Below are 27,219 nucleotides of genomic sequence, written 5' to 3' on the forward strand. Positions count from 1 at the left end.
GTCCTGCAGCGCTACCGAAGCTAAAAGTAAACAAACCATGCTCATTATTTTATATCCCAGCTCCCTGGCTGCTGTGGCAGCCCTGTGTGTGATGTGCTGTCTCCCACTTCACTGCCCCTTTACCACTTCTGCTTTGAACCCCACGCCATGCTGCCCTCATCCTTCAGCCTGAGTGGCTGCCCCTGTCCCAGCACTACTCAACAGAGCAGCAGACACAAATGGCTTTGGAGACATGAATGGCTTTGGAAGGTTTCATCTCTGAGTTGCTGGTCCTGACCAGCTGGGGCAGAGCAGGAAAAGCTCCTGCATAACTCTCCCCATCCAGACCTGTTGGGGTGGCCTCTCCTGCCAAATCCCCATCTCCACTCCCAGCTGGGAAACGCTGTCTTCAAATACTTGAGACATGCTCTGCTCTTCTGTCTGCACTTTATTTTTGGCTTCTACTTATTGAATGTGCACACAGCTCCCCCAGTTCCCACCCCACTGCCCTTAGTCCTGGCTGGGGATCACTTGAGGGTACTATGGCAAACAGGAACCCCTAGATCCTGTGGTACCTTCATTTTCCACTCCCATCCATTGACGAACTGATGGTACCGGCATGAAGCAGCTGTTCAGCAGTTGCTGCACTTTCAGGAGGAGGATCTCACTGCTGTAAGGCTGCCACAGCACCTGACCATTTTCCCATTTGTGAAGAAAGTGGAAAGATGAGGCAAATACAGAGTAAAGTTTTTCTTAGCTCTTATGTTGAAAAGTTTTTCAGCTGTCTCAGGAAAAAAAAAAAAAGAAAAAGAAGAAGTGTATTGCTCTCTTTGTTTCACTCTCTTTAAAAGTGGGATCTATCATCTGGAGAGTCAAACCAGCATCCATTTCTGTGGATTTGCCATGGCTGCTGCTCCGCTGACAGCATAATGTTTTCCGAAACGGCCATTAGCTGAGTATCTTTATGAACAGCTTCCCAGGGAAGTAGCTGCAAAGTTCAATTTGCTGAATTATAAGCACATCTCTGATAAGAATTGCATTATACGGTACTTGCATGCTGAAAGCATTAACCTTATACTTAGAACTTTCAAAATACGCATTGATGGATCTGATGAGGACTGAAGAAGCAGAAAGGTGAAGGTCCCCAAGGATTAGAGATAACAAGGAATAATTACTGCCTTATTTTTCCCCATGAAAAGAAGTGGTATATTTAGAAGAATTCTATTTAGCTGAGGCTTTTTCACTGAAAAAGCAATTTGCACATAAAAAAAAATAAATAGAAGACCTCTTTAATTGGTTGAAAATTTACCACAAGCCATAACTTAAGGGCACTTGATTTGTGCTGAAGAGCTGTTTGGCTTCATGGAGTCACATCAGATTTACCCCACCATACTAGGGAGTAAAATTGTGCTCACTCTTTTTCTCACACAGAATAAATCTAAGTGTTGCCTGAAATAATATATTTATTTTTTTTTAATTAAGAATAACCAGAGCAAAACAACAGCAGATTTCCCTTTCAGAAGAGACTAGATTGTTCTAGCTCACAAAATGGATGTGGTCTTTACTAAATCTACAGAAGTTTAAAGCTTCAATACTTTGGGTGAAAGTCCAGGAGCTACAGGCTAGAACACTTCTCTGGGATGCTGAGCCAGCTCCTCTGTGTGTTCAGGATAAGTCTGAAGCTGAACTTCCTCGAACACCCAAGTGGTCTGGTGTTCAGGTATCTCAATTTCACATGCACAGGGCTGTGATTTCTGTGCACTGAAGGCTCTTCACTTCATCGATGCTATTATCAGACCTGATGAGGCACAGCAGGTGATATTTGAGATGCTTGCCTTTTGATTCCTTGCCACTGAGCAACATTTAGTAAGAATTACTTAAATCAGCTAATCAAAAATATGTTCCATGATATTAGAATGAAGTGGGCTCTAGAACACCTAAGTAAAGATATTTTTCTTGTGGAAATCCTTCTGTAGAGAGAAAAGCAAATAAATCCCAATGTGATCTATATTTTGTAAGCTCTCTGTTCCTTGGGCTATTGATAATTCCTGAAAATCCTTTGTTATTCCATATTTTGGGCAAGGTTTGACTTTATTCTGATGGAACAGGTTTTTCAAAACCTTTTCTACTCATATTTTGGTGGCACAGCTGAGACTGGCCGAAAGCTTGTGATAGCTGCCAGAGCAAGGGCACGGAGTATGGCTGGGCTCTGCAAACACACCTGTGCGTAACTGGGACAACCTGGTGTCTGCCTCCTTGTGGCAGGGAGACAGGATGGTGGGCCTCTTTGCAGGTGTGATATTGACAGTGGTACATATAGGCTGTGGTATGGTCCTTTGCAGCATTGGTCCACTAGATGTCTTTTCTGTTGAGTAAGTTTTCATCCCCTAGGAAGGGTGTTCTCCAGCTTTAGGAAATTAATTTGCCTGGAGTTTGGCTGCCCACAAGGGCTGATTCTGAAAGGACAAGGTAGTGGAGCTGTAAAGGTGCAAAGCGTGAAGCTTGGTTCAGTGAGCAGAGCAGGGGGCAATTCACCTCCAGCTTCTGGTCACTTGCTCTGTCCATGTGGAGGGGACCGCAATGTTTCATGCCACAGAGGCGTGAGGGACTGGCCAGGTACACTGGGGACACACTGCCAGACTGCACAGACTGCAAAATGATGGCTTCCAGTTTGCTGATGAACAAAGCCAGGGACACTGCTGTCAGACTGCTGGAGAAAAACACTTGCAGAAAGTCATGGCCCATGTTTTCTCCTCTCTGAAGTTGGTAGAACCCTTCTGCTGGCCCCATCTGCTAGGCACAGGGCTGGATCAGTCCCAGCTTCTTCTTGGATTCAGTGGTGGCAGCAACAGCGTGACAGGACTGCTTGCAGGTCCCTGTGTTTGCTTTTTTTTCTTGCTCTGAGGACTGATGGATCAGGATTCCTGTTTAGAGGAATGTCTTCCTGGAAGGCCAGTGTTTTCGCAGGACCTGCACACAGAGGTGGAGCTCAGCATCTTCCCTCTCAGTTAAAGACACCTTTAGGGTATCCTTCCCTCTCAGTGGCTGTCCTAGGTGAGAACCAGCCCCCAGCATCCTTTTCCATGCTGTCCCCCTTTCATAGTCGGATGATACTTACATCTTAGGGCTTTCTGCCCATCATCTTTCACTGGCTTGAAACCAGGTGTTAAAATCCTCCATAGCTCATTGCACAAAAAACACCCTGTGATCCTCTGTTTCTCACAAAAAATGTGTGCTTTCTGCTCCTTTAAAGTACTTTCCCTTAAAGGAAATTGATGTTAAACCATGAGATATCTTGTTCTACCTGTACCAGCTCCCTTTGGATGGGATGTGCCTAGAGCTGGTGGTTTGTGCCTGCCTATGGGTGGGCAAACACATGAGCAAGTTACTATCAGGTAAATATTGAAGGAGCCCTAGCCTAGATTAAATCCCATTCCCTCCCTCCTTTTTCGAATGGGAAAGGGTAGGGCTATGTCCAAATATTTCATATTAAACTCTGCAACATTCCTGCTTTTTCTATTTCTGAGGCATTGCGCAAATGTGCCTCAGCTCCCTGACAGCTCACATTAAGTCTGTGGAGCTGCGTTCAATCACCTTCCCTTGGAAGTCAGTGAAGGAGTGAGGGCAGAGCCATGCGGCAGAGCCACCGCTCCCGACTGCTCCCAGAATGAGTCACAGCGCCAAAGGCTCGTCACTCTCTAATGCGATGGGCTTCCTGCGCCATGATCTTCTCAAGCCTCTTCCTCCTTCTTTCTTTTCTTCCTGAGTTTTTATTCCTCATCTTCATTTCTCTTGAAATTGCCTTAAATTTCTTGTCTTCATTTTCTCCTGTCCTGCAGAGTTCTTTATGGTTTTAGCAATTAAAGGGGGAAAAAAGCCATCCTTTTTTGTGCTCCCTGGCAGGCTGGAGGGCTGATCTGCATGCAGAGGAGACTGGCCCTGCCCAACCCTCTTGCACCATTGCTTACCCTGTGGGAAAGGTGGAGTATGGAGGTTGCCCTCAGGCTTTTTGAATGTGGCACAAATCCTTGTTAATAAGTGGTGGGGATGCCACGGGGGAACACAGGCAGTGCTGTGGGGGTCTTGCTTTTGAACATCCCATTCAGAGGTAGCAGAGGAGGAGCCAGGCAATTTGGTAAAGAGGACAACCAGTGCCATGGTGCAGCTCAGGGTCCCTGTGGGGCTTTGCTGTGCTCTGCTGACCAAGGCACAGCCCTGGGATGGGGTTTGGCCAGATGCCTCTCCCCTGAATCCCTGAACTGTTGTTGGGCATGGAGGCACAGGGGTTTTCCCTGATGTCTTCCTCCAACATAGCTGAGCATCCTGAGTCATCCACTTGAACAAAAAAAAACCCATCTTTTGGCTTAAAACTTGCTGATGCCTTAGTGAGCAGCCCAGATGGGGTGATGGTCCTCTAGCTCTGCAGCAACAAAAAGTCCCCGTGGTGATTCGTAAGGCTCAGATAAAGAAAGTCTCCCTCCTCCATCCCACTCCCAAATTCTGAGCTGCCACCTCTGGCTCTGTCCATCCATCCATCTGTCCCAGCAGCAGTGACAGGCACAAGACACTGGAGGTGGGAAGTAGCAGAGATCACTTAAAATTCCCCTTGGCCATGGTAAAGCCAAAGGCTGTGGGCAGCAGCTGCTCCGTCGGAAAGTCGTGTTGCTTGCAGTAGCGGTGGGATGAGTTTTCCTGCAGAAGGGGGCTGCGGACCAGGTCCCACCCTTCCCTCCCACAGCTGTGGCGGCAGCCTCTTGTATTTTCATCAGAGAGGTGCAGAAAAAGCCTGAGCAGCATGTCAGCCTCGGTGCTCCTCGCAGCCTCTGTGGGTGGAAAGACAATTAGAGCTGTTTTCAGAGGATCAGGAGCTCTGCAGACATGGTGGCTTTCCAGACAGGACTTGCTCTGGAACAAACATTTGTCTCAGCTCAGGCCCATGTGAGACATGTCCCTCTCCTGACCAGCATCCGTGTTTCCAGACATCACCAGAATACACCTTACGGTCCCAGAGAGGTGCCTGGTGGTTTCACTGGGTGCATTACAGCCGAGCTGCCTTTCTGCTCACACCCAGCCTATAGGCAGAGAGATGCCTGTGTTTTGTTGCTAGATTAGTCATCACCCTGTTAGGGAGAAGTGCCCCATCCGCAGGGCTGCCAGAACCCTATATATGAACCCAATACCCATTGAAAACTGCAGAAAACCACAAAAAGGTAGAGCTGCATCAAATACACCCATCTCAGAGCCCCCATGCTGCCATGCCAGGCTGTGGCAGTTCCTACTGCCATGGGGATGAGGAGCAGGAGTGCATGGTCTTGTGGGGGAGCTGTGGGATGAGCCAGTCCTGGTCATGGAGGTGGCATGGCAGCAGTGGTGGCACCTGGGGATGGGAAAGGAGCTCCAAGGATTCTGAGTGGTGTCTTTTTGTAATCACTAGCATAGATTTTCCTATGGGTTCCCCAGGTTTTAGGGAGCTGCTCAGTTGGTGGATCCCCTGCCAAGAAAAGTCTCTCAGCAAATTGCTGCCAAGACAGAGATTGGGGTCAGCACCCAGCTCTGCCCAGGTTACTGGGAGATGCCATCTCACCACAGAGGTACATAACTGTGTCCTTTGCTGTTCTAACACCACAGGAGAGGTAAGCCCACTCCTCTCTCAGTCCACACTCTGCATCAATTTCCCACAATGCTGGAGAATTTAATGCAATATATATATATTTATAGATACTTATTTCAAGCCCCTTGTTGTCTGCTGCTGGTTGGCACTGTGCTTGCACGCGGGAGGGTACTCCAGGGAAGCATTTAAGATGCTGATAGTAATGTCTGTGTTTAGTTTAAAATGATGGAAGGGCAGTTCTTGAAAGTGTGTGTGAAGACAGAGTGATCATTAGTACATGTTTATTGAAGTTTACCAGCTGTGTAACAATGGGGTTTTCTTTGCCATTGGACTTCATTCCTCTGTAATTATGTTCCTAATATAGAAATAATTTGGCATTTATTTGCCATAATAAAACTTCCCATTACATTTAAATTCAATGTGAAGATTTAAGTGTATTTAGGAGACTCAGTTGAAGACCTGAAATTAAATATTCCCGGTTTCTTTTTCCAAACAAGACAAACTCAGATAAATTCTAGCAATCAGATCCATGCATACAGCTACTCCCATGAGCAGTGGCAGCTGCATGAGCATATCCAGACAGAGATGGTAGCCCTTGTGATGTGAACAACTCTTTCAGCATCTTCTCACTGCCTTGCTCTGGTCCAGGGCACTGGGCGATGCTGATGACTGATGCTCCTTTGTACATCTGAGCATGGAAAACACACAGTTGAGGAAAAACTGCAGGTGTTAAACTCACCATCAGCCACCCCAGTTACCTGTACAGCTTGCACTGGTTTTCAGATTTTTTGCTTTAATAGTTGTGGTAGCAAGATGTTGCTCTTTCCAGCTGAGCTGGTGCTTAGGAGCAGCCCAGGCAGCAGGTGTAGGTCAGCGAGCTGGAGCTGGGATATGCCAGAAGATGACATACTGTCCCAGTGACACCATCATCCCCATGTTCAAGAGAGAGCAGGTGGGCAAATTTCCTATACTTCATTTATAGTTGAAAGAATAGGCCTGGGAACACATCCCATGAGTGCTTGCTGGTTGGTGAGCTGCTGCAGCTTCAGTAGCAATGTGTGGATGGGCTTCCAGCACTGACACACAAAACATTCAGGCGAAACACTGACATCAGCACTCAACAGGGGTGACGCTGCTCCTGACATCATTTTCTCCCTGGATGTACCAAGCATCAGAAGCACACACTGGCAATAATTTTTTTCCATCCTTTCTCAGAACTCCTCCCAGTAGACTTAAAGTAGCAGGGCCCAGATAATCGTTAACCACTTTGACACATTGCAATGGGCACAGATTGGGAATTCATAAGGAGAGGACAGAGCTGGAACAGACCTACACTCCCCGTTCATCTCCGGCAGTATCATCCATCTCAGGGTAAAGCCAGTTCATCCTGGCTTTGCCCTTGCTGCTCCTAGAGACCAGCTCCCACCACAGACAGAAAGAAGGAATAATATTCTATATAATTGCGTAATATTTTCTCAGAAGTAGACTAATATATAGGGAAGAGTATTTCATCTGTATGTTGAGATGGCTGTGGCCAAAGCCAGAGCACCCTTCCCTTTTGTTAACTCTGGTTTTTCACCTTTGAAACGAGCCCAAAGTTAGACTTGGGTAGTAACAAAAAAAAAAAAAAAGGCAGGTGCCTTGATTCCAAAGCCCGCTTGATTGTTTCGGGGGAACAAGATGGTACTGAGCAAGCTGAGGATGAAGCTTGCAGCTGGAGGACATTTCTCTGACAAAGCAGAAATGCTGATTAAAGTAGTGGGGTGTAACTCTAAAGGGAAAACTGCCAAAATAAGTGTTGGGAAGTAGAGCCTTCAAAGGGTCTTTGGAGAGCAGTCCCCAAAGGGAACTGGTGGGAACATTGTTATTTGAAGCACTGGAGAATATGCTGTGCAGAGCTTTCTTTTGCAAACCTACAGAAATCGCCATGGGGATTTAATTTCCGTCTCTAATTGCTGTGATCTGCACCTCATTTGGGGCTTACTTTTGTGTGCTTGTAGCTTTTAGCAGAGGTCTCTGCGCAACAAATCCTTCATGTGTACCACAGCCAATGGACTGTTCCTGAGGTCACTGTAGAGCCAGCAAGGAGGCTTGTTCTCTTTTACTGTACAAGGGATTTATTCCCTTAATATGCTGCTGGTGTTTATTTTTCTGCTGGTATAGGAGTGTGTGCTTGTGTGTGTGCATGTGGCAGTGTTTTACAAATGCCTGCTGTGGACAGAATAGGGCTTCACAGAATGCAAAAATAGCTATATGCCACACTGAAGGATAAAATATTTCACATGGCTGGAGAAAACGTGGTAAATCAGAGTTTTGCTGGATTTGCAAAAGATCAAGAAACTGTGGGATTCATCTCCACAGTTGAGTCCTGAGCTCTTGCAGGAGCTGGCAGGACTGCCTAGATTGAAAGGGGACTGAGTCCCCTCGGCAGTGTAGGGCATCTACGGACATCTTTTGGCTCAGAAGAGACAAGCTTAGATTTCACAGACTCATTTATTACGGAGCCCAAGAAGCCAATGTGAGTCCAGGCTGCAGCTGCAGCTTTCCTCCTCTGCCTTTGCCTCGAGGTTGTTCCTCCTAGTTCCTGCTCAGTTCTGCCCCGTTCCTAATCCCTCATCACTGGTGCCTCCAGCTGCTCATTAGACAAAACTCAGGTCTCTCACTCACCATTTTGAGGGAAGAGAAAGGCAGGGATGCATCACATTTCACCTCACATTGGGAGTTTGAGTTCCAAGTGTCAATGCTCCTTCCACATGCACCCTCCTCCCCTCTCATCCTTCCCTGCTTCCCTTCTTTTGGCTTGTCCTGTCACACCTTTCCAGGTGAAAAAAGTTCACAGATTCTACAACCCTCCTTGCTCCCCCTCTCCCTTTTCATCCCCTCCAGTGTGTAATGAAAAGCAGTGACAGGTAGAGCTGAGCCTGGTTCTGTAATGTAAACAGTTATTTACAGTTTTGCTAAAATTTCATGGAAGGTGACATTTTTAGGTCACCCAGCTGAAGCAAATGAACTGATTAAACTGTTTGCATTAGGTTTCCTAAAAAACCCAGCACTCGTTCCCAGTGTGGTTCTCAGTTCCTCAGGTTCTCAGACCTGATGTGGTACTCTGAAAGCTAAGGCAGTTTCCCACCAAGGTTAGCAAGAGCAGGATCTGGTTTTCTAAGCCAAGGCAGTTGGATGGACAGCTGACTGTGTCCAGCAGCCTCAGACACTGGGGTCTGTTATCCTGGGGCTCCATCAGTGGTAATGATGGGGCTGATCTAGGGGTGTTAGAGGAAATATCCTCTTCCCAACACTGAAAGTATGATGCCAGCCTTCCCATCCCGTAGATATTCCTATTCTACCTTTTAAAGTTTTTAAATCATGGAGCACACCACTGGAATCTATACTGCAGTTCTTAAATACTAAGAGGTGGGGAGAAAAATATAGTGGCTCTGTTCTTCCGTAAATAAGTGATGGCAAATGACTGTAAAATGAGCTCCTGAGCTTGCGTGTGCAGAGAGGAATTTAGTCCCATGGTGAACAGAATGATAGCAGATGAATCAGAATAATACTGGGGTTTTGTGGATCCCCTGTTTAAAGCTACACCAGAAACAAGGGAGCGAGTCAGGAGGTTCAGTGTTTTGGCCACCATTCATAAATATCTGTCTCTCACAAGCCAGGACTCCGTTTGTTCATCTCGTTCGCTTCTAGGGTGGAAATAGGCAGCCTTATTGGCTATGCATCACTATGACTCACCTTCGGGACAGACTGTCTGGGGGAAGTAGGGGATGTGTGAAATTTGAGGACCTTTTTCCTGCTGGGCTATGAGTACACAAAGACCTGGACCCAAAGCACACACCTGCCACTCACAGCCAGGTTCATCCCTCCCAGTCCAGGAACATTAGAAAGGAGACTCCTGTGTCTCACGCTGCAAATGCCCACTGCCTGCAAGTCTTGGGAGGTAGTGCATAGCACTGGGCTCAGTCCAGCTCCTGGAGAGGAGTGCACCTCCATGGCTGGCATGAGCTAACCTGCATGGAGAGGCCAAGAACTGCTGTGTCTGTGCCTGGCTGGGCTCGAGGAAGCCACCCTGGGCTGAGCAGGACAGCAATCTGCCCCACAGCTATCCCCACACCAAACATGCTTTCTGAAATAGGGAGCAGAGAGACAAACCTGAGCAGTGAAACAGTGGCATCTGGTCTCCAACAGAGCTGTGTCCACTGATTGTGGTCTAGTGTGGGTCCTCTGGTGTCTAGTAAGAGTTGTGCTTATCTAGCTTTTCCTTCATCAGTGGTATTAGGCATCTCTTATCTACACAGCTGCTTCTTTCTTAAAAAAAAAAAAAAAAAGTAGGACCCAAGTATTTGGGACTGTTACATCCCTGTCAAACTTTGTTCACATCAGACAAGAAGTATTTGAGGGAAAGCAGGTGGAGGCAGCACAATTACCAAAGTCAAACCAGGTAAAAATGAACAAAAAGCAAATGGGATGATGGAGGTTCTGTTATGCCAAGCCATGCCATGCCTGTGGGAGGAGGGGTGCCTCACTGATGCTCTCTGTTTTTTCCAGGGGGAGTTGCTGAGCCCATGTCGATGTGATGGATCGGTGAAGTGCACGCACCAGCCATGTCTGATCAAATGGATTAGCGAGAGAGGCTGCTGGAGCTGTGAGCTGTGTTACTACAAGTATCACGTCATTGCCATAAGCACAAAGAACCCTCTGCAGGTAAAGGTACTAGAGAAATTTCAAAGTCTATTTATTCTTGTTTCTATTTTTGTTTCTGGGAGCAACTGGATTTTACCTGTGTGGGTCTTCCTTCCCTGCACACAGTGATCCGTATGTCTGAGACACTTAGAAAAGGTTGTCAGGGGCTGGTCCAAAGCTGCCTCATGTTCTGCTCATTGGGGGCATCCCTTGGGAGTTTGCTCCTGCTCTTTCTGTCCTTTGACAATTCCCACATTCACTTGCCTCCTGTTGAAACTGCCAGTGTGAACACGATAGTGCTGTTACACCTCACAGCCCTTCAAATGTGCTCATCCCCTGGAGACCACAGGTATGCTGCTGTCTCCAGGGGCAGGCAGGGACAGAGCTGTTACGGGATTTGCTACAACAGAGCACACAGTCTGTGACAGAGCAGTATGTTGAGACTCCACTTGTCTATACTTGTGCCATTAACACTGATCTCCTGCTGAGCCTCCTCTGTGTTGGCATGAGGGATGGAGTAAGCGAGTGGAGGGCTTTTACAGCTCTCCTCTGTGTTCCCACCACTCCTTTCACTTTACTGCTCCCCCATGATCAAATAAATCCTGGCATGGCACAAGGGGTGTGTGATGCTCTGGCCTCTCCCAGCCTGATTCTCAGTGGGTGTTTGCAGATGTGCACACAACATCTTAATGTGAGTGGCTGTGAAAGGTATCGGAGGACCCACCTTCTTTCTCTTCCGAGTTCAAAAGACTTGTGTTTTAACAATCCCCACTGCAGGCTGGTAATTTAAAATCAAGATTCAGAATGGGGAAACCTGTGCGACTGTTAAAAATGAGATCAATTATCCTTAATAGCTATTGATTTATTGTGGGGGCTACACCTGAAGATGGATTAATTGCTGCATGGCTTTGATGAGCACCATTAGTGCCTTGGACGTAGGAAGCATATTACATCTAGGTAGTACTGCTTAATTAGCATCATCTGGACTGGAGAGATATTACAGCAGCATGCTGTGCTTAGAGATGGGGGTAATGTCAGTAATAGTCTGTCCAGTACTTGGTGAAGCTTTTTGGCTCTCTGCTGATCACCCTGCTCTCTAACAGGAGGCAGGGACTTTGTCCCAGTTGTGGAGGAGTAGGATGGAATGCAAACTCTGCTCTCTTCTCCAAACTGCAGTCTCTTTTTCCAGGCCTGAGGTCACTAGCTGCAGTGAGGAAATAGGAGCCCTTTAGGACTTCAGATTTAAATGAAGTAGTGAAATTAGTGAGATGTCATGGGGAACTTTTGCTGGGAGGAAGAAAAAAGACTGCCTGCTCTCTGCAAGTCTCTGCAGCTTCTGATTTGATTTTCCATGTGCCCTGCGATGGGAGAGATCAGTAGTTTCATCCCAAGGCACAGACCCAAGGTGTTTTAATTTCTTCGCTCTAGTAACTCGGAGCAGATTGAAACACAGGAGGAGAGATGTGGACAAAGAAGCATTTGTTTATTTCTGGAAAGCTGGTCTATGAGTGCCCTAATGCTTCCTGTGCCTTAGATTGGGGGTGCAATGCTGAGCAGTATTGAAGGTTTGTGGGTGCAGATTTGTAAGCATGTGTGTAGCCTGTCACTGAATGATCTCCAAATGCTCTACACCTTCAGGTGGCTCAGGGCAATGGATCAGTGACTTTCCTCCTGTTCCTCATTCAGTTAACATTTGTTGGAGCTATACACGCATTTGCAAAGCCTGAGCAAAGCATTGGTCTTTCTGGGCTCCCCTGTTAGAAAGGGGCCTGATCTGATGGCCTTTGCCACGAATACAAGGAGTAAGTGGCAGGAGCAACTGAGAGAGAGCCCAGCTCCAGGAGTGAGGGTCTCAGAGGACCATGCAAACCCTGGTCTCGAAAGCTTCACGCTGCTGACTCAGACTTCACAGCACTTCTTGCAGGAGCACTGGGAGGTTTCAGGGGTGGGAAGAAGCAACTGCAGTGAAAAGCCACACGATCTGGAACAAATGCAGCATGTGTGGAGTTTCATCTGTGTGCCCGGGTGCCCTGTCTGGTGCCAGCACAAAGGCACTTCTGGGAAGCAGATGCTACTCTAGCAATAGTATGTGAAATCCTGTGGGAAGCGGCTGATATACCAGGCCTCAGCTTCCCATGAGGACTAAGGGCTTGGGCCCCCCGTAACCCATTGCCACATATGTCTTGTTCCTCCATGGCTCTCACCATGGTCTGACACTGGGAAAGGGAGGCAGAGAGCACCCAGGTGACTGCAATGTTTTGACACTATGTGCCATAACAATATGTCACAGCATGTGCAGGTGGGAAGAGCATCTTTTCTGCTCAGTCTTCAGCCCACATGTGGATAACAGGGGCCACCTGGACATAGAAGCATTTCCCTAAGTAAAACAGTAGTCCCTGACCTTCCTTCTCAGGGTCTGCTGGAACTTCTGCCCAGCTTTATTCTTACTAGAAAGCTCCAAATTTCTCAAGCACAGGTTTTAGAGGGCAAATGCTGTAGACATTCACAGTTTTCCGTTAATTCCAGACCAGCCATCATGGAGGCAAAGACCACACAAACCTCGCCTCCTTGTCAACTTAAACCTGTTTGGGTGATGCTCTTAGCCTGGCTAGATTTTAACCAGCAACGTGGCCTACCTATCCCGTGTCCTCTCCTGTGACAGACCGCTGGAAAGCCAAACCCAGGTAGCTGGCAGGCCCTGGGCTCCCTGAGGCATGTCCAGTTGATCCAAGCACACCCGACACCCACATGTTCCCCAGGACCTGTGTGTTCCTCTGCCCATGTTCACATCTGCTGCCCCATTTTTGGAATTCCTAGAAGCACGGCATGGGCCAGATGTGTGGAGGGAGACTCATGGCACAGGCAGAGAAGTTACAGCAGGGGGAACATGGTTCATGCATAATTAACACAGACTCCCTCCAGCCTCCAGGCTGTTATGATGTTTCATACCAGAGAGAGGCTTTTAGTCTGGTATTTTGGCAGAATGAATCTCTATAAATTAAAGCCTCTTGTCCCATCCCTGTATTGCAGGCCTTTAAAAGCAAAGGTCTTAAAGCAGCAGTGGGTGCAGTAAGAGACTTTTTGGCCCTCCTTCCTCCCTGCTGCCTTTCTAGTATCTGAATAAGCCAGAGCATCTGTAAGTGTACAGCAGGGAAGCTATCACAGTGGTAGCATAACTTTGCTTGATGAATTCATAAAAAGAAAAGCCATCCTCCAGAGATAACTGAGGAACATGGCCAGGGCCTCGTGACAGCAGTGAGTGGAGAGCCAGACCTAAGCAATGCTGGGAATGGTCCACTCCAACCTTCTAGGAAAAACCTCTGCCTGCTTGTGATCGTGGGTCTGAAGATTAAATTGCTGACTGGCACGGCTCAGGATGTTAATGATACGTACTAAGGGGACGTGCCAGATACAGCAATAAAAATAAACTGAACTGCCTGAGGCAGGCATGGGGGAGCTCTCAGAGGAGTGCAGGGAGGCTTTTCCAGCAAGCAAGTTCTCTTTGCAAGCTGCTGCAGTGAGACACAGCTATCTTCTGCAGGCAAATATCTGCCTTGGATCTGCTCATGCTGGTGCTTGGGAACATTTGGAGACCGCTGGTGCCAAAGAAAGAGAAATATGTATCAGGACTTAAATACTATAGTAATGACATTCTTAATCTGTGTTACATTAGCAGTGGGAGTTTTCTTTTACAAACCTCTGAGCAGAAGCTCTGAAGCAAACAGGCAAACAGGTTTGTTCCTGTCCTGGTTTCAGCTGGAATAAAGTTATTTTTGATTCTTAGTATCTGGTGCAGTGCTGTGTTTTGGCTTTAGTCTGAGAACAATGCTGATAACACACCGATGTTTTAGCTATTGCTCAGTAGCATTTACCTGGCTCAAGGACTTTTCAGTCTCATGCTTTGCCAGTGAGGAAGGGCACAAGAAGCTGAGAGGGAGCAGACAGGACACCTGACCCAAACTGGCCAAAAGGATATGGGTATTCCATAGCACAGGGCTTCATGCTCAGTATATAAACTGGGGGGAGTTGGCCAGAAGGGACTGATCGCTGCTTGGGTCAGGCTGGGTATCAGTCAGCGAGTGGTGAGCAATTGTATTGTGCATCACTTGTGTTTTCTGAATTTTCATTTCTCTTTTTTTTTTTGTTGTTTTTGTTGAGGTTTTTTTGTCTGTTTGTTTGTTTGTTCCGTATTATTACCATCAGTATTGTTGGTATTATTTCTATTATCATTATATTTTACTTAATTTCAATTATTAAACTGTTCTTAACCTTCTTCTGATTCTCTTCTCCATCCCACCTGGGGTGGGGAGGTGGCAGGGAAGAGCAAGTGGCTGCATGGTACTTAGTTGCCAGGTGGGTTCAAAATGTAAGTTATGAAACAGTGCAAGAGAACAGGAGTGACGTGACTGGCAGGCACCAGTCCTGGCTTGGTCCCTGACTAAGGTCATTCCAAATGTTAGACCTGGGCTCCAAAGAAACCTTTTCTGAGGCAATGGAGAAACCTGGGGAAAGTCAGTCCAAGAGAGCATTGTGTTTTGCACGTGCACATCTGGGTGGTGTGCCAATGCGCTCGGCCAAGGGGAGCGGAGCAGAGGACAGACAGACAGCTCCTGAGTGAATGAGGACATTTCTCCAGGATGGTCTGGAGGGATGAAGCCTTTTTTCCAGTGCAACTGGCAAGCCACTGCAGAGAGCTGGGCATGCTCTGAAGCCATTGTTAGCCTGGCACTCACAAAGCTGCCCCTGTTATCCTGCAGGAGCTTTTAAAGCTTTCTGTTTTCACCGAGTCCTTAGTTCTGCCCTGTTCAGCACTGGCAGAGCATCTGTAGAGCTTTCTGCCTGCCTAACAATCACATTCCTGATTGACAACCTGGGTAAGCTGCTGGTTGTTAAAAGTGCACTTCAGTACAGCTCAGCTGTTACCTGGGACTCAACAGTCATTATCAGCTGAGGAAAGAAGGGCTCCCGTTTAGGTTTGCTGTCTCCCTGCAAGGTGGGATTGCTTGACACTGTGACCTTGCTGGAGTTTGAACGTCTGAGCTGGAGATCTGGAGGGCGGGAGGTGTCTGCAGCCAGGCATTCACACAAAGAGCATTGGGCGTTTCAGACCTGCTGGTAAAGGGACTCTGCAGCGTAGCTGAGACCTTTCTTTGCAGCTCCAGTGGTGACCAAGGGACCGTAGGGTTACCCACCAAATCCCTGGTCTGCTGGCCATAGTGATGGTAGAAGGGGGTTAGGAAAATGTGTGGTTTTACAAGGGCTGTTAAGAAATCTGAAAGGCACAGCACTGTGACTGGGGAGAGCTCCCAAGGCCACCAGTGCAGGGATGCATCAGGGCCAGCTTCTGCAGCTGAAATTTACCAGTATGTTCCATCTCTGAACAGCTCTTGGACCCTTCTGTGTGTGCTCTCACTGGCTAACATGCTTTATCCTCTGTCTCACCCTTTTTCTTCTCTCTGTGCAAGCCTCATACCATAAGACGTGTACCAAAATGGAATTAAAAGATTAAAAATAATGACTCCGGTTATTGGTGGCTCTGGCTAGATGTGGGATGCTAAATTGCAGCTCTTAGGGTTGTCAGAGAGGAAATACAACATTTATTACTTACTTCTTTTTATTTTTTTTTTTTCTGAAAAATATTAAATTCTCCTGCAAGCTGGTTATTTTCCTCAGTGTTCAGTTCAGACCCATTTACCTCCTTGCCAGAGGGTAATCACACCCCAGTGCCACCTCCTGAACATAGTCGGGACTGCTGCTGCGTGTGTCACTGTCAGTGCCAGATGCGGGGGGAGAATCTCCTACCCCCTGGCACAGCTGACGGATTCCAGCCTCTTCATTATCACCACAGTGAACTTCCCGGAGCTGCTGCCAGCTAGGCAGCGTCAGGCAGCATCCCTGCCTGTGTTTCAGCCTCTCTGTTCCCAACCAAAGGGAGCAGGACTTCTTTGCGCTCAGATGTAACTTCTTTGTGCTCTGAGCTCCATCCCTTTGACAGTATATTTAGTACAACACCTAAGCCTCTATCTCTGCAAAGCAGTGGTGCTCGTTGTTCATGGCTGCTAGTTGTAGAAAACAGCTCCTTCTTTTTCTGTCTTAATTGCTAACTTGGAAAGACCCCTTGCCAACACAGGCCTTGCAGTGTGCCAGACAGATGGTGAGGAGCCAGTCCATTGCCTCCTCTTGAGAGAGAAATGATGCAGAATGATTTGGCTGGCACAGGCACACAGGGATCAGTGTGAGGGACCTGCAGTAAAACCTTCACATGCAGCACCAGGCTCCAGGCTCCCTTCACTCTCATCCCCTCGGTGTTTGACAGTTAATGGAAGGGAAGATGAGGTCTGGGAAAAGTGGCAGGGTGAAAGTGCAACCCCATGCACATAGCCAAACCCCCTCCCTGCCACATGCCTCTAGTCCTGGAGCTCTGAGCTGATGGCAGCAGTTGTGGATTTGTCCTGCATTGGCTTATGGTGTTGTTGAGAACGAAGGTGAAGAGCGGACAGGAGGACAGCATAGCTTCTGATCGCACCATCAGAATTCAGATTTGGAGGCAATGGGTGCTGGTGGCCTTTGTTCTGTCTTATATCAGAAGAGTTGCAGAGCTGTGCATCTTCTGTGGACTCCAGCACCCCTGCATCTAGCTTTGGCCTGTTTCAACTGGCACCACCAAGCTTCCAACCCTAAGGGGAGGGCTGTTCACCATCTCAACTTCTTCATGGCACAAAGGGGCTGGTTGTGTGGCTGGATTTGGTGGAGCTGTGCAATAAATCGTGCTATGGCAGAGTGGGAACGAGCTGTTGAAGGGATCACTCATTGGGCATTCCCAGTGCTTGGTGTTTGCCTTGGCAGGGCCAGCTCCTGGAGCATATGGCAGGAAGAGGACTGGAGTAAGCTGAGCCTGGGATGGGGATGTGGCCCAGTCCTGCTTCAGCAGGGAGCAAACTCGCTCTCTGCTCTGCAGCTTTATGGCCATTTACTCTGTGGCCAACTACAAAATAAGCTGTTACCACCCACCTCACTGATGATGCACATCCCTGACATATGATTTGAGAGCTGACTGCCCCTGCAGGATGTAAGCCAAGGAGCAAGGCTGGCAAAGGCAGACACTTCAGCTCACCTCTGAGCCAAGCCAGGCAATCTCCTTCCAGTTGCAAGCCACAGACCTCAGCCCCAGGCAGAAGCTCTCATCTGTGCCTTTCCAAAGGCAGCCCTTTGCAGGGGAGTGCATTCAGTTCAGAGGTCGGTCACTGGACTGGTAGCAATGGCTGCCTGAACCACCACAAGTTGCCTGTGGTACTTCAGCCAGGTTTCAAAGTCCTCCTTACCTGCCAAAACCACCGGTAGCTCCTGGTTGGCCTGCGTATTAAAGAGAGACCCAGCAACTGAACTCACTTCTTGCCCTGCAAAAGGATGGGCCAAGGCTTGACAGGTGACCCTGCTGTCGCAGGGTATGTTTGACAAACATGCAGGGTGCTGAGAGCTTGGCAGAGATGCAGCTTCACAGGGACACTGAGTTTGGGCTGAATCCAGGCTGAACATTTTCAATTCCTCTGAATCCTTTATACCTGCAGGAGGTTGAAGTCTGCATTTATCCTTCTGCCAGTCCCACTGAGATTTCAAGGGCATGTATCTCACAGCTAAAGGTGGCCTATATGCTTCAATGCCAGGAGAGACTGTCTCTCCCCAGCCTGTTTATTCATTCGATTTCTGATCTGCAGGAGGGGCTACAGACCCTGTCCCCAGGTCTTGTTAAAGAAAGTAATTTCTGCTCTTGGTTTTTATAGGGCAGTTCTCTCAGCAGTGTAAATCTGAGTGGGGAGGTTTTATGCTGGATGACAGAGAGGCTTAGGATATTTATACTGTAGTTTATACAAAGCTGTTTGACATAGTGAATGGATTTGGGGAAGTTATTTCTACTTTTATTTCTTCTGGGAAAGAAGCATTGACGTTTACCTTGGAACACAGCCTTAATGTGTCATCACCTAAAGACAGGGTGTCCTGACCACAGCAGCTTGTGTGCTTTGTAGCATGTTTTGTGGGATGTGCCTACCTAGTACTGTGATCTCATCAGATCTCACAAAGTGGCACAGAGCCAGCTCATGGGAGGCTTCCAAATGAAAGCCTGGCTCTCTGAGACAGTTCTCTTGGTAGTAGGATGCCCTGGCTGAGGATGCTGCCTGGCATCTATTTGAGGTAGCAACTGAATGTCCTGGCTTGTGATGGCCACCACAGAGCTACTGTCATGGGGATGTTATATTTGGTGTCTTGCTCCCAATCCATTCTGCCTCCCTCAGGTCTCTGTGCTTTCCTGGTGAAATGCAGGATTTCTCCCCATTGCCTCCTTCAGCAGTGCTATCAGGAAACATGGGGCCATGCACTGTTGAACAACTGCCATGCTCCACCCCAGAGCATGGGGGACCTTTGGACCAGGTAAAAGCACATACGCTCGTAGATGCTCTTTGACATGTCCAAAACCACCACCTATGATGTAAAACAGCGACATGTCCCAAGTAACTAATCTCTTCTCTTTTTCATTCCTCCTTCCCCTTGTCCCCTCTCCTCTCCCTGTTCCCTCCCCTTGCAGTGGCAGGCCATCTCTCTGACAGTCATTGAGAAGGTTCAGATTGCAGCAGCCATCCTGGGTTCCCTCTTCCTCATCGCCAGTATCTCGTGGCTCATCTGGTCGACCTTCAGTCCTTCGGCCAAATGGCAGCGCCAGGACCTGCTCTTCCAGATCTGTTATGGAATGTACGGCTTCATGGACATTGTCTGTATAGGTGGGTGATCGTATCTCATGGCACGTCCGAGGTTGCCCACCCGCTCACCCGTGGAGAGGAGCAGGAGATGGTGTAAAGTCAGCCTGTGCAACTCAGCTCATATTGAGCCTCCCCAGCTTTTCCTCCCATTTGCTTTTGTGGCACCTTTTTTACAGTCCACTCTGCTCTTGTGGGGTGTCCCGGAGTGTCTCCTTGGCTGGGCAGGCAGAGGGATCTGCAGCAACCCCAGAGAGACACAAGTCTCTCTTCAGAGCAAGAAGAGGGTGGGGAGGTCTGGAGGAGACTGGGGAGTGTAAGGCTTTTGAGAAACTCCTTTCCTGGAATAGCTAGTCAGAGACTGCCCCATGGTTGGGTATGGCAGGGGCTCTCCACATGCAGCTCCTTGGCTCTCTGCTGGAAAAGGGTGGCTGCCCCTTCTTTGACCCACCCTGGAGCTGCAAGACCCAACCAGCCCAGGTCATGGCCCAGCCTGGGGTCATCGTCGGGTTGCTGGTACAGAGCAGCTCTGAGGGCAAAGCTGCCCACAGTGAGCAAGCCCAGACAGCAAAGGAGATGCTGGCACAGGTCCCCAGCAGGGTCTCCATGCGAGCTTGAGCTGTATTCCCAATGCAGGTCTGCAGAATGAGGGATCATAGCTGACAATACCTATGGGCAGAGGCACTCACCAGCCAGGCTGTTGAAAGACTGATGGTTACCATAACAGTTCGGTGAACACCAGCTACCTCCAAACATGCTCCTGAGCAGTGTCCACCCAAGCACAGGCCACCAGATAATGTCAGTTCAAGTGGCCCTGCCAGGAAGCAAAGAGGATCTCAGAGACCTCTTCGTGTCTGGGTTCTTCCATCATTCATATAAAGGGAGAAGGAGCCTCTCAGAAACTCGGTGGGACAAAGCAGTCCTCTTGATTTGGTGTATATATGTTTGTGTGCCATTCCAGAGGGAAGGAGCACAGCCCCCAGTTAGCCCTCAGGAGGAGCAGGGCTATATCGCAGCCATTCTGTTGCCAGGAACACTACAGAGCCATGGCTGGGACAGCCACTTGTATCATAGTCGTCCCTACACAGCTGGCAGTCCTGGTGGGCCAGGCTTGCTGGGTTGCTGGCTTTTTCACAAACTCAAAAGCAAGTGGGAAGCATTACAGATGCTATGAGTTACCATGTCTGTATGTGGCTTCTGTTGCTCAGCACCTCAGAGACTACCCAGAGGTGACTCCACTAGTGCTGTGTGCAGCATGCCTGCCTCTGCTGCCAGGCAGCCCTGCCATGCTTGATCAGGAGAGATGATGTTCTGGACCATGTGAGCCTTCATATACATTTCCCTAGGAAAGCTCCCATGTGCATGCAGCCAGCCCTAGTGTAAAACTTGCTTGTATTGTCCATTAGTACTCTTTGCAGTCCCAGCTGCTGCTGCTCTGGGGTCTGCAATGGAGGGGAAAGGAGCTCTGAGCCATGCTAGCTGAAATCTGGTGTTCTCCTCCTCTTTTCTGTCTGCTCAGGTTGAACCAAACGACAAATGAGGTCTCCCTGAGGAGCTGTGACTCCCTGATTAATGCAGTCAGGTCTTTTCCTCTGAGTGACTTCTCTCCTGCCCCGCTGATTTCAGGGGGCTACACTTGTGCTACCCAAAGGTTGGGCTGTCCTGTGGAGAGGCCAGGCTGGACTAGACCAGCAGAAGGGGCTGATCAAAGGGAACTCTGGAACTGGGTTTAATTCCTTGTTCATTTTAGCTATGCTCAACTGTAATGGATGCAGCAATGCCAGCTCCCTAGAAGACTCGCAGTATGTTCCTCACTGTGGAACAGCTATTCTCCCCCATCTTCCTCCTTCTCCCCAACCTTGCAGCCTCACATAGGGTTTTTGATCACAGCCAGGCAAAGCCAGCAGCAGAGATTCAGAGTTCTTCTCCAGACTGCCAGCATGGCCTGAAGCCTCTTATTACTCCTCCATGGGCTTTAGTCCCACTTCTGCAAGTTCAGGATACAACCTCTCACAGATAATTGCAGTGACAACAGTTCTTGAACTACCATTTTGGTGACTCCTCCTTTGCAGTCCATCCCTTTTCCCCTTTTGTTTTCCAGCCTGTGGGTGGGTAGGAAAGATTAAGGGACTAAGAAATGCTCAGTGATGGGGAAAGAGCAGGACATTAAGTGCACTCAGTTCTACTACACTTGTTTTTTTCAGCTAGTGTAACACACACATTGTGCATTGCTTGGTAACAGGCTGTGCAGCCTTAGCTAGCAGAATGTTATACTGTAGGTCTAGACTAATTGTATGAATTCCTATTGTTCCTTTCCCCAGTTTGACCCCAAGCTTTGCTTTCACTGGCAGAGGAGCAGAGGTTTGAAAGACAAGGTATTTACTAAAGAGCAGATGCACTGAAGCAGAGTTCCTCTGTAGTTCCGTCCAGTTCACACTTTGGTTGGCCTTGGATGTCTCATGTCCAATGAGTTGCCAGCAGTATTTGTCCAGGAGGCCAGTTTACAAAGCTTTGCACTGGAGGTGTTTGGTAGGACACTTCTTCTGGCACTGTAGAGTCTCACAGTTGTAGATGACACCAAATCTACAAAGATCCTGACTACCATCAGGCAGGGAGTACACACCTAGTCAAAAACTGCCCAGCTGTTTTGTGTGATCTCCTTTCTACCAAGTTGTTAAGGGAATTAGGTAGTAATTTGCCAAGACAGAGATATCTGTGGCAATTTGCATAGGCAATCACGTTGCAGCACTATGCTTTCCATTGTGGAGGCAAAGGTGAGGACATGGATGCTCACTTGCATTTATAGCTCCCTAAGCACAGATCATTTGGTGGTTGTTATCTTCACTTGAGCTATACTTGATCTGAAATGGTCACATTATCTCCAAGCTGAGTTCTCAAAATATGGCTGTTAACTCAGACTATTGATCCATGCATCAAAATCCAGGGGTCTTGGGTTTGATCCTCAACCACTCACATTCAGTAATACACTAGTTTTCTTTGAACTTTGCTGGATCCTAGCATGCTCTGTGAAAACAGTTATAAGGGACTTTGCTACCTTTTCTGCCACTATGAAAACAAAACCACAATCAAAGTAAGATGAGTCTACTCCTCATGACCAGCAGGACAGATGGTATGTCCCCAGGTACTAGAAGCTACGTCCATCTGGGCAAAATGTGCAAGATGTCCTTTCAACATTGTTCTCCCCCTTGCTCTCAGACATCTAACAGGAGGGCAAGAAGCACTCGAAAGGGTTGCTTGGGATTTGTGGGAGTCTCCAATACTGGAATTTCTGTTAAGAACCTTTTAGAAAACAGATGTCAAGAACAGGTTGCAGAGAGATGATCCGGGTTTGTGAAGGAGGAACAAGACTAAATGCTTCCTGATATCCAGCCAGCCCCAACTTCCTTGATTTTGATCTCTTGTGTCTGCTGTCTCTGGTCATGTCTGTAGGAGATACAAGAGCTGCATTGAACTAGAAACTGGTAATAGTGCCAGCATAGGTATTGCTCTACTATGAAACCATCTATAACATGGACATTTGAGATCAGCAACCAGGAAGTGAATGAAAAGTGAGATGGGGACTGTTCATTTGATTAACTGCTCTCTCCATGGGTCCATGAGAGGTAAATCCAGAAAGCTGGTATAGAGAGGGATTAGCAGAAATGCAGTTATCAAAATACAGAGATAAATGGAGCGAGCCTTCATAGGACTGAGTTACTGAGTAGTGAGAGTGTCTGCTTAGAGCTGGGCTGTAATCCTGAGAGATACCTGCCTGTTAATTAAATGACAGTCCTTGCAGAGGATAGGAGGAGTTTGCCTCTCTCTCTGTCAAAGTGCAATTAGAGAAAGTCATAGTTTGTAAATTAAGGTGTCATGTGGGGTCAGGAGGACAGGAAACTATCTCCCTTTAACAAGGAGGAACTCTGCCAGATAATGAGAGCATGTCACAGTGTAGGCTCAGGCATTACCAGATTGGCTCCAAGGGGGAAGCACATCTCAGGAAGGCCATTAGCAGGCTGTGTGCACAGGGCCATCATTGTGCCAACCTGCTCGTGCTCACACAGGGGTATCCCTGTGATTGATATGCTGTGTGGCTCACTCCCAGTGATGCAAAAGCAGTCCGATCTGCCTCCCCTTGGTGGATTCACTGTCTGGTGGGGCCTGTTTCTTTGTCCATGCCCACCCAGTCCTTGCTCTCTTGACTCACCTTGCCTTGGTGCTGACAGCAGTGTACTTTTGCAGGCAGTAAATCCTCATGCTCTTTGAAGCTTTTCCCTCTTTCATTGGCAGCTAGTCCCTCAGGGTAGATGCCTTCACAACAGTAACTGCGCTGCAGCTCAATAGCACAAGAGACAGGCAAACCAGGACCATTCATCCTGCCAACGATTTTTGTTGGCACACCATGGCAGTCCGTTACAGATCAGGAAGTGTGTGCCCACTGTTTTTAATCCCAGCTGCCAGCAAGAATAATCAAAAGCATCCAGTACGTCTGACGGCATCTCAGCACAACTGTAGGTAATAACATAAGAAATCAATAGCCAATTAAAACTGATCCACAGTGTTTGATCTTTCATAGTGCAATGGGAACAGTAATTAATGGAGCTTCCTTGAGACAGTCGCAATTCAAGCTTCCTGCCAAGACTAATGTGGGATCATTTTAAATGAGATTTTTTCCTAAAGGAAATGCCAGGCTGAGGTAGCCTTAGGGTGTTTTCTAGCAAGGTCACTTGGGCCCTCAGCATTCAAAGGATTTAGGAGTCCAAGCAAAATAAAGAGAAACTGATAAATTAGGTGTCTTCAAGGTCTTGGTCTTCATCTATATTGATCTGATTCTCAAAAGGAAAGCTGCTGTTTTCAGTTCAGGTCTCCATAGGCCCCAAGGTACAAAGCAGGAAGATTTGCTACAGTAGCAGGGAATCAGTTTTGGGAAGCACCAAGCCCTAACACTGGTTTGATGGCACCCTAAAGGCAGAGAAGTTCAGCAAATGTCTCTGAAGGAGAAACCTGAAGCCAACAGGCAGCAAATGTATATGGCTTCGACATACCTGCAAGAGACCCATGAAAGTATGCAGAAGCCTTCCATGCCCTTCAGCTTAACACACTGCTTGCCATGCTGTGCATGCACTTCTTTCCCAGTGTGCCTGTAAACCGGAGCTAACTGGAGCTAACTGGAGTGACCAGATCCAGGGCCTATCATCAAAGTAGGCATCTGGGATAAAGTCAGGCAGCCTATTCAGGGATTTTTTCACTGCATACATTCAGCCATGGGGTGCATGCTTGAAAAATCACTGAGCAAATCATTGATTTATCAGCTGTAATGGGGAAATAGAGACCGGAACAGTCCCCAGAGGGCACGTCATGGGGCAGGGCAGGGACTACCCCTGAGAGCAGTCACGGAGGGCCCTGTACCTGGGCCAGCAGCAGCAGAAGCGATGCTGCACAACTGATCTGCTGACTTCTTGGCTGCTATACAGGGAGAGTGGATGCTCAGAAAAGTCAAGACATGCCACCCCTCCGTTCCTGAAAGATGGCACCTATTTTTAGCTAATGCTGCATTGATTATTCAATAAGAGAGCAGAGTGGGACAGCTGGCATGTGTGCATGTGTGCTGCTTTCACCAGCAGGCATTCCTGCAGGGCTCAATGCACCTACTGAACTCCAGTGCAGCTCCGGCAGCTCTCCGCAGAACAATCATGTCACTGCTGAGCAAAGAGCCATGGGGTTTGGACCTGCCTCTGAGCCCCCTCCCTTCTTGCAGGGAAGGAGCTTGGCTTCCAGCACAGTCAGAGCAGCACCTTTCACACATGTCCTTTCAACTCCGCACTCCTTCACTACATCCATCCCCATGCAGTTTCTCACTGTTGCAACAGGGCTCCAGAGATATATTTTGTCATGAATAACCATATGGTACTCTCTGCTTCAGTGGATCAGTGTGTTTAGCATTTAATGAGGGCAACATAATTAACGTTTTTGAGGGAGAAAATAAATCCTTTTGCCTTATGAACTGCATCTTGTGCTTTTGAGGGTGATATGTTATAATCAGAATGATGCTTCCCTATCACTAAATCCCATGCTGGAATCAAGTGTCTGATGTCCCTGGGTTAAGTTCCCACCTATGGGCAGAGGCGGAAGCACTCGCCTGCCTGTCATAGCTCCTAGACTATGGCAGGAGATTTCCTCATTGTCAGCTGGTAGGATCTCCTGCATCAGCTGCATAAATTGTGCTGTCTAGTAAAGGATGGGAAAAGTCCTCAGCTCTATGCCAGGCTGTGTTTTTACAACTGCCTTCTGTCCCATTACTCCTTCTACTACAGCTTCTATCCCTGCAGACACATTACTCCTGGAGGTGGGAGGCTACGGTCCATGGCATGTCATTGTGGTGATAGCAAGAGAAGTCAACTCTGTAGTCAAAGATGAGGCTACAGGGTGTCATTCCGCATGCATAGGGGATGAGGCTGTTTTTTGTGTGTCACCAGCTCTGTAGGGAGCCAGAAGCAGAGGTAAGAAGAGATTAACATGAAGCCACATTATTCCAGCTCTGGGGTAGCTTCTTAAAGTAGTGACTGATTGGTTCTTTTCCTGGAGAGACGGCTACCTAACAACAGAGACATCTGTCAGACCTAGACAGAACAGTCTGTAAGCAAGAATACTGCAAACGGGCCCATGGACTAAATTGCTAAACCTCTTCTGCCTGGAAGTTACTCCCTAAAGCAGCACTTTTCTTCCTGAGCCAGCCTGAGTCCTTCTGCCCCATGGCAGAGCTGGATCCACAATACCCATATGACCATGCAGTGTTCAGCAGAAGTTGTTCAATAAGATTAAATAATGCCAGGGAACCTGTGCCCAGTAGTGCAGCCATCACTTTACCTTCTCAGAAGAGGTACAGCCAGCAAACAAACCCACGACAGTAACATTCAGGCAGGGCCAGTGTGGGGCAGGCAGTCATCACTACCTGCTGAATGCAGAGAAGTGTGAAGAGCCGAAGGTCCAGGCATTTACTATGCCAGGTGGGACAATTCACTCTGCTCAGCCATGGCTGTATCATGGACCTCCCTGTGTCCTACAAGGCTCTTCTCTAGACTTTGTTGCTGGCTTAGCCACTCTCAGTTCCTTTCACTGTTTTCATTTTTGTCAGCTCAGTACTGACTGATCCCATAGGTGCATATGAACTCTTACCTGCCCCTTTCAGCCTGCACCAGCATGCACTCAGCTGGCGGTATCGCAGCCCCTAAAAAGGTCTTCAGATCTGCTGGAAGAAATCTGTATACCCAGAGCAGGAAGGCAAAAGTTTTGCCTCCCCAGAGATCCTAGCTAGTAACAGATTCAGAAACGATAGACCCCTGTCCTCTTGGCTCCTACTGCCTTCCTTAATTTTGTGTAGTGCCTCTGTGTGAGAGGTGAAGACTTTTACAGGGGAGAAGGTGGGATGAGACCTATGGGGACACTGAGGGGAGCAAACCAGAGAGGCCAAAGCACCCAAGGTGTAAGGGTCCTGGAAATCTCACAGGAATTCTGGGATCTGCAGTGAAAGATTTTGTCATGGCTCTGGAGGACAAAGCAGCCAAAGAAAGGCTGCACCATAGTGTGTCCCATTGTCCTGACAACAGGCTAGCCAAAAAGCACCATGAGCAACTTCTACTTCATGTCCTTGGGACGCCTTCCTACATGGCAGAGGGGAATCTCACTCTAACAGGAGAGTAGAAGCAATCGCAATGATTTGCAACTGACTTGCAACTTCAGAGGCACTCCCAGGTCCATTAATTTTGTCTATGTGCCTACACAACCCTGAGGGAACCTCTGTTAAGGGTAATTTTTACTCACCTTTATGTCTATCCTAACTGGCCCCTATTCCTCTTAGTGGAAGAGCACTTGGGTGGCTGGAGGGACTGGGCTCAGACAGGACCTGCATCCCTTAGAAAATGAAAAACTCTGAAACTATTCCAATTTTTTCTTACAGAATTTCATTTGCTAATAAAAGCAAAGAGGGAGGCATTAGTTCTACCTTCAATAAGCAAATGTCATGTTTTGATCATCATTGAACAAAGCATTTAGATTTAGCATTTAGAGATGACTGCTCATGCTGAGTATTTTAAATTCAGTGTCAGAACTGGAATACAACATTTTAAAAAATTCAAGACCAAATGAAACATTCTCACCTGTCTGAAAATACGTATTTATTCTTCTATTCTGGGG

The 27,219-nt window shown here is 47.9% G+C and overlaps 1 protein-coding gene across 1 annotated transcript in view; it reads left to right on the plus strand.

The window, feature by feature from the left end:
- MARCHF4 (membrane associated ring-CH-type finger 4) overlaps window positions 1-27,219 on the plus strand; it is a gene marked incomplete at its 5' end in the record, with an annotated part of 104,857 nt that overhangs the window by 65,581 nt on the left and 12,057 nt on the right. Inside the window, 2 exons of the mRNA XM_080622174.1 lie at window positions 10,142-10,297; window positions 18,858-19,050. Of these exons, the coding sequence (XP_080478300.1) occupies window positions 10,142-10,297; window positions 18,858-19,050 (349 nt within the window). The remainder of the gene's footprint in view (window positions 1-10,141; window positions 10,298-18,857; window positions 19,051-27,219) is intronic.

Source organism: Psittacula echo (assembly GCF_963264785.1).
Source record: "Psittacula echo genome assembly, chromosome: 6".
Classification (NCBI taxonomy): Eukaryota; Metazoa; Chordata; class Aves; order Psittaciformes; family Psittacidae; genus Psittacula; species Psittacula echo.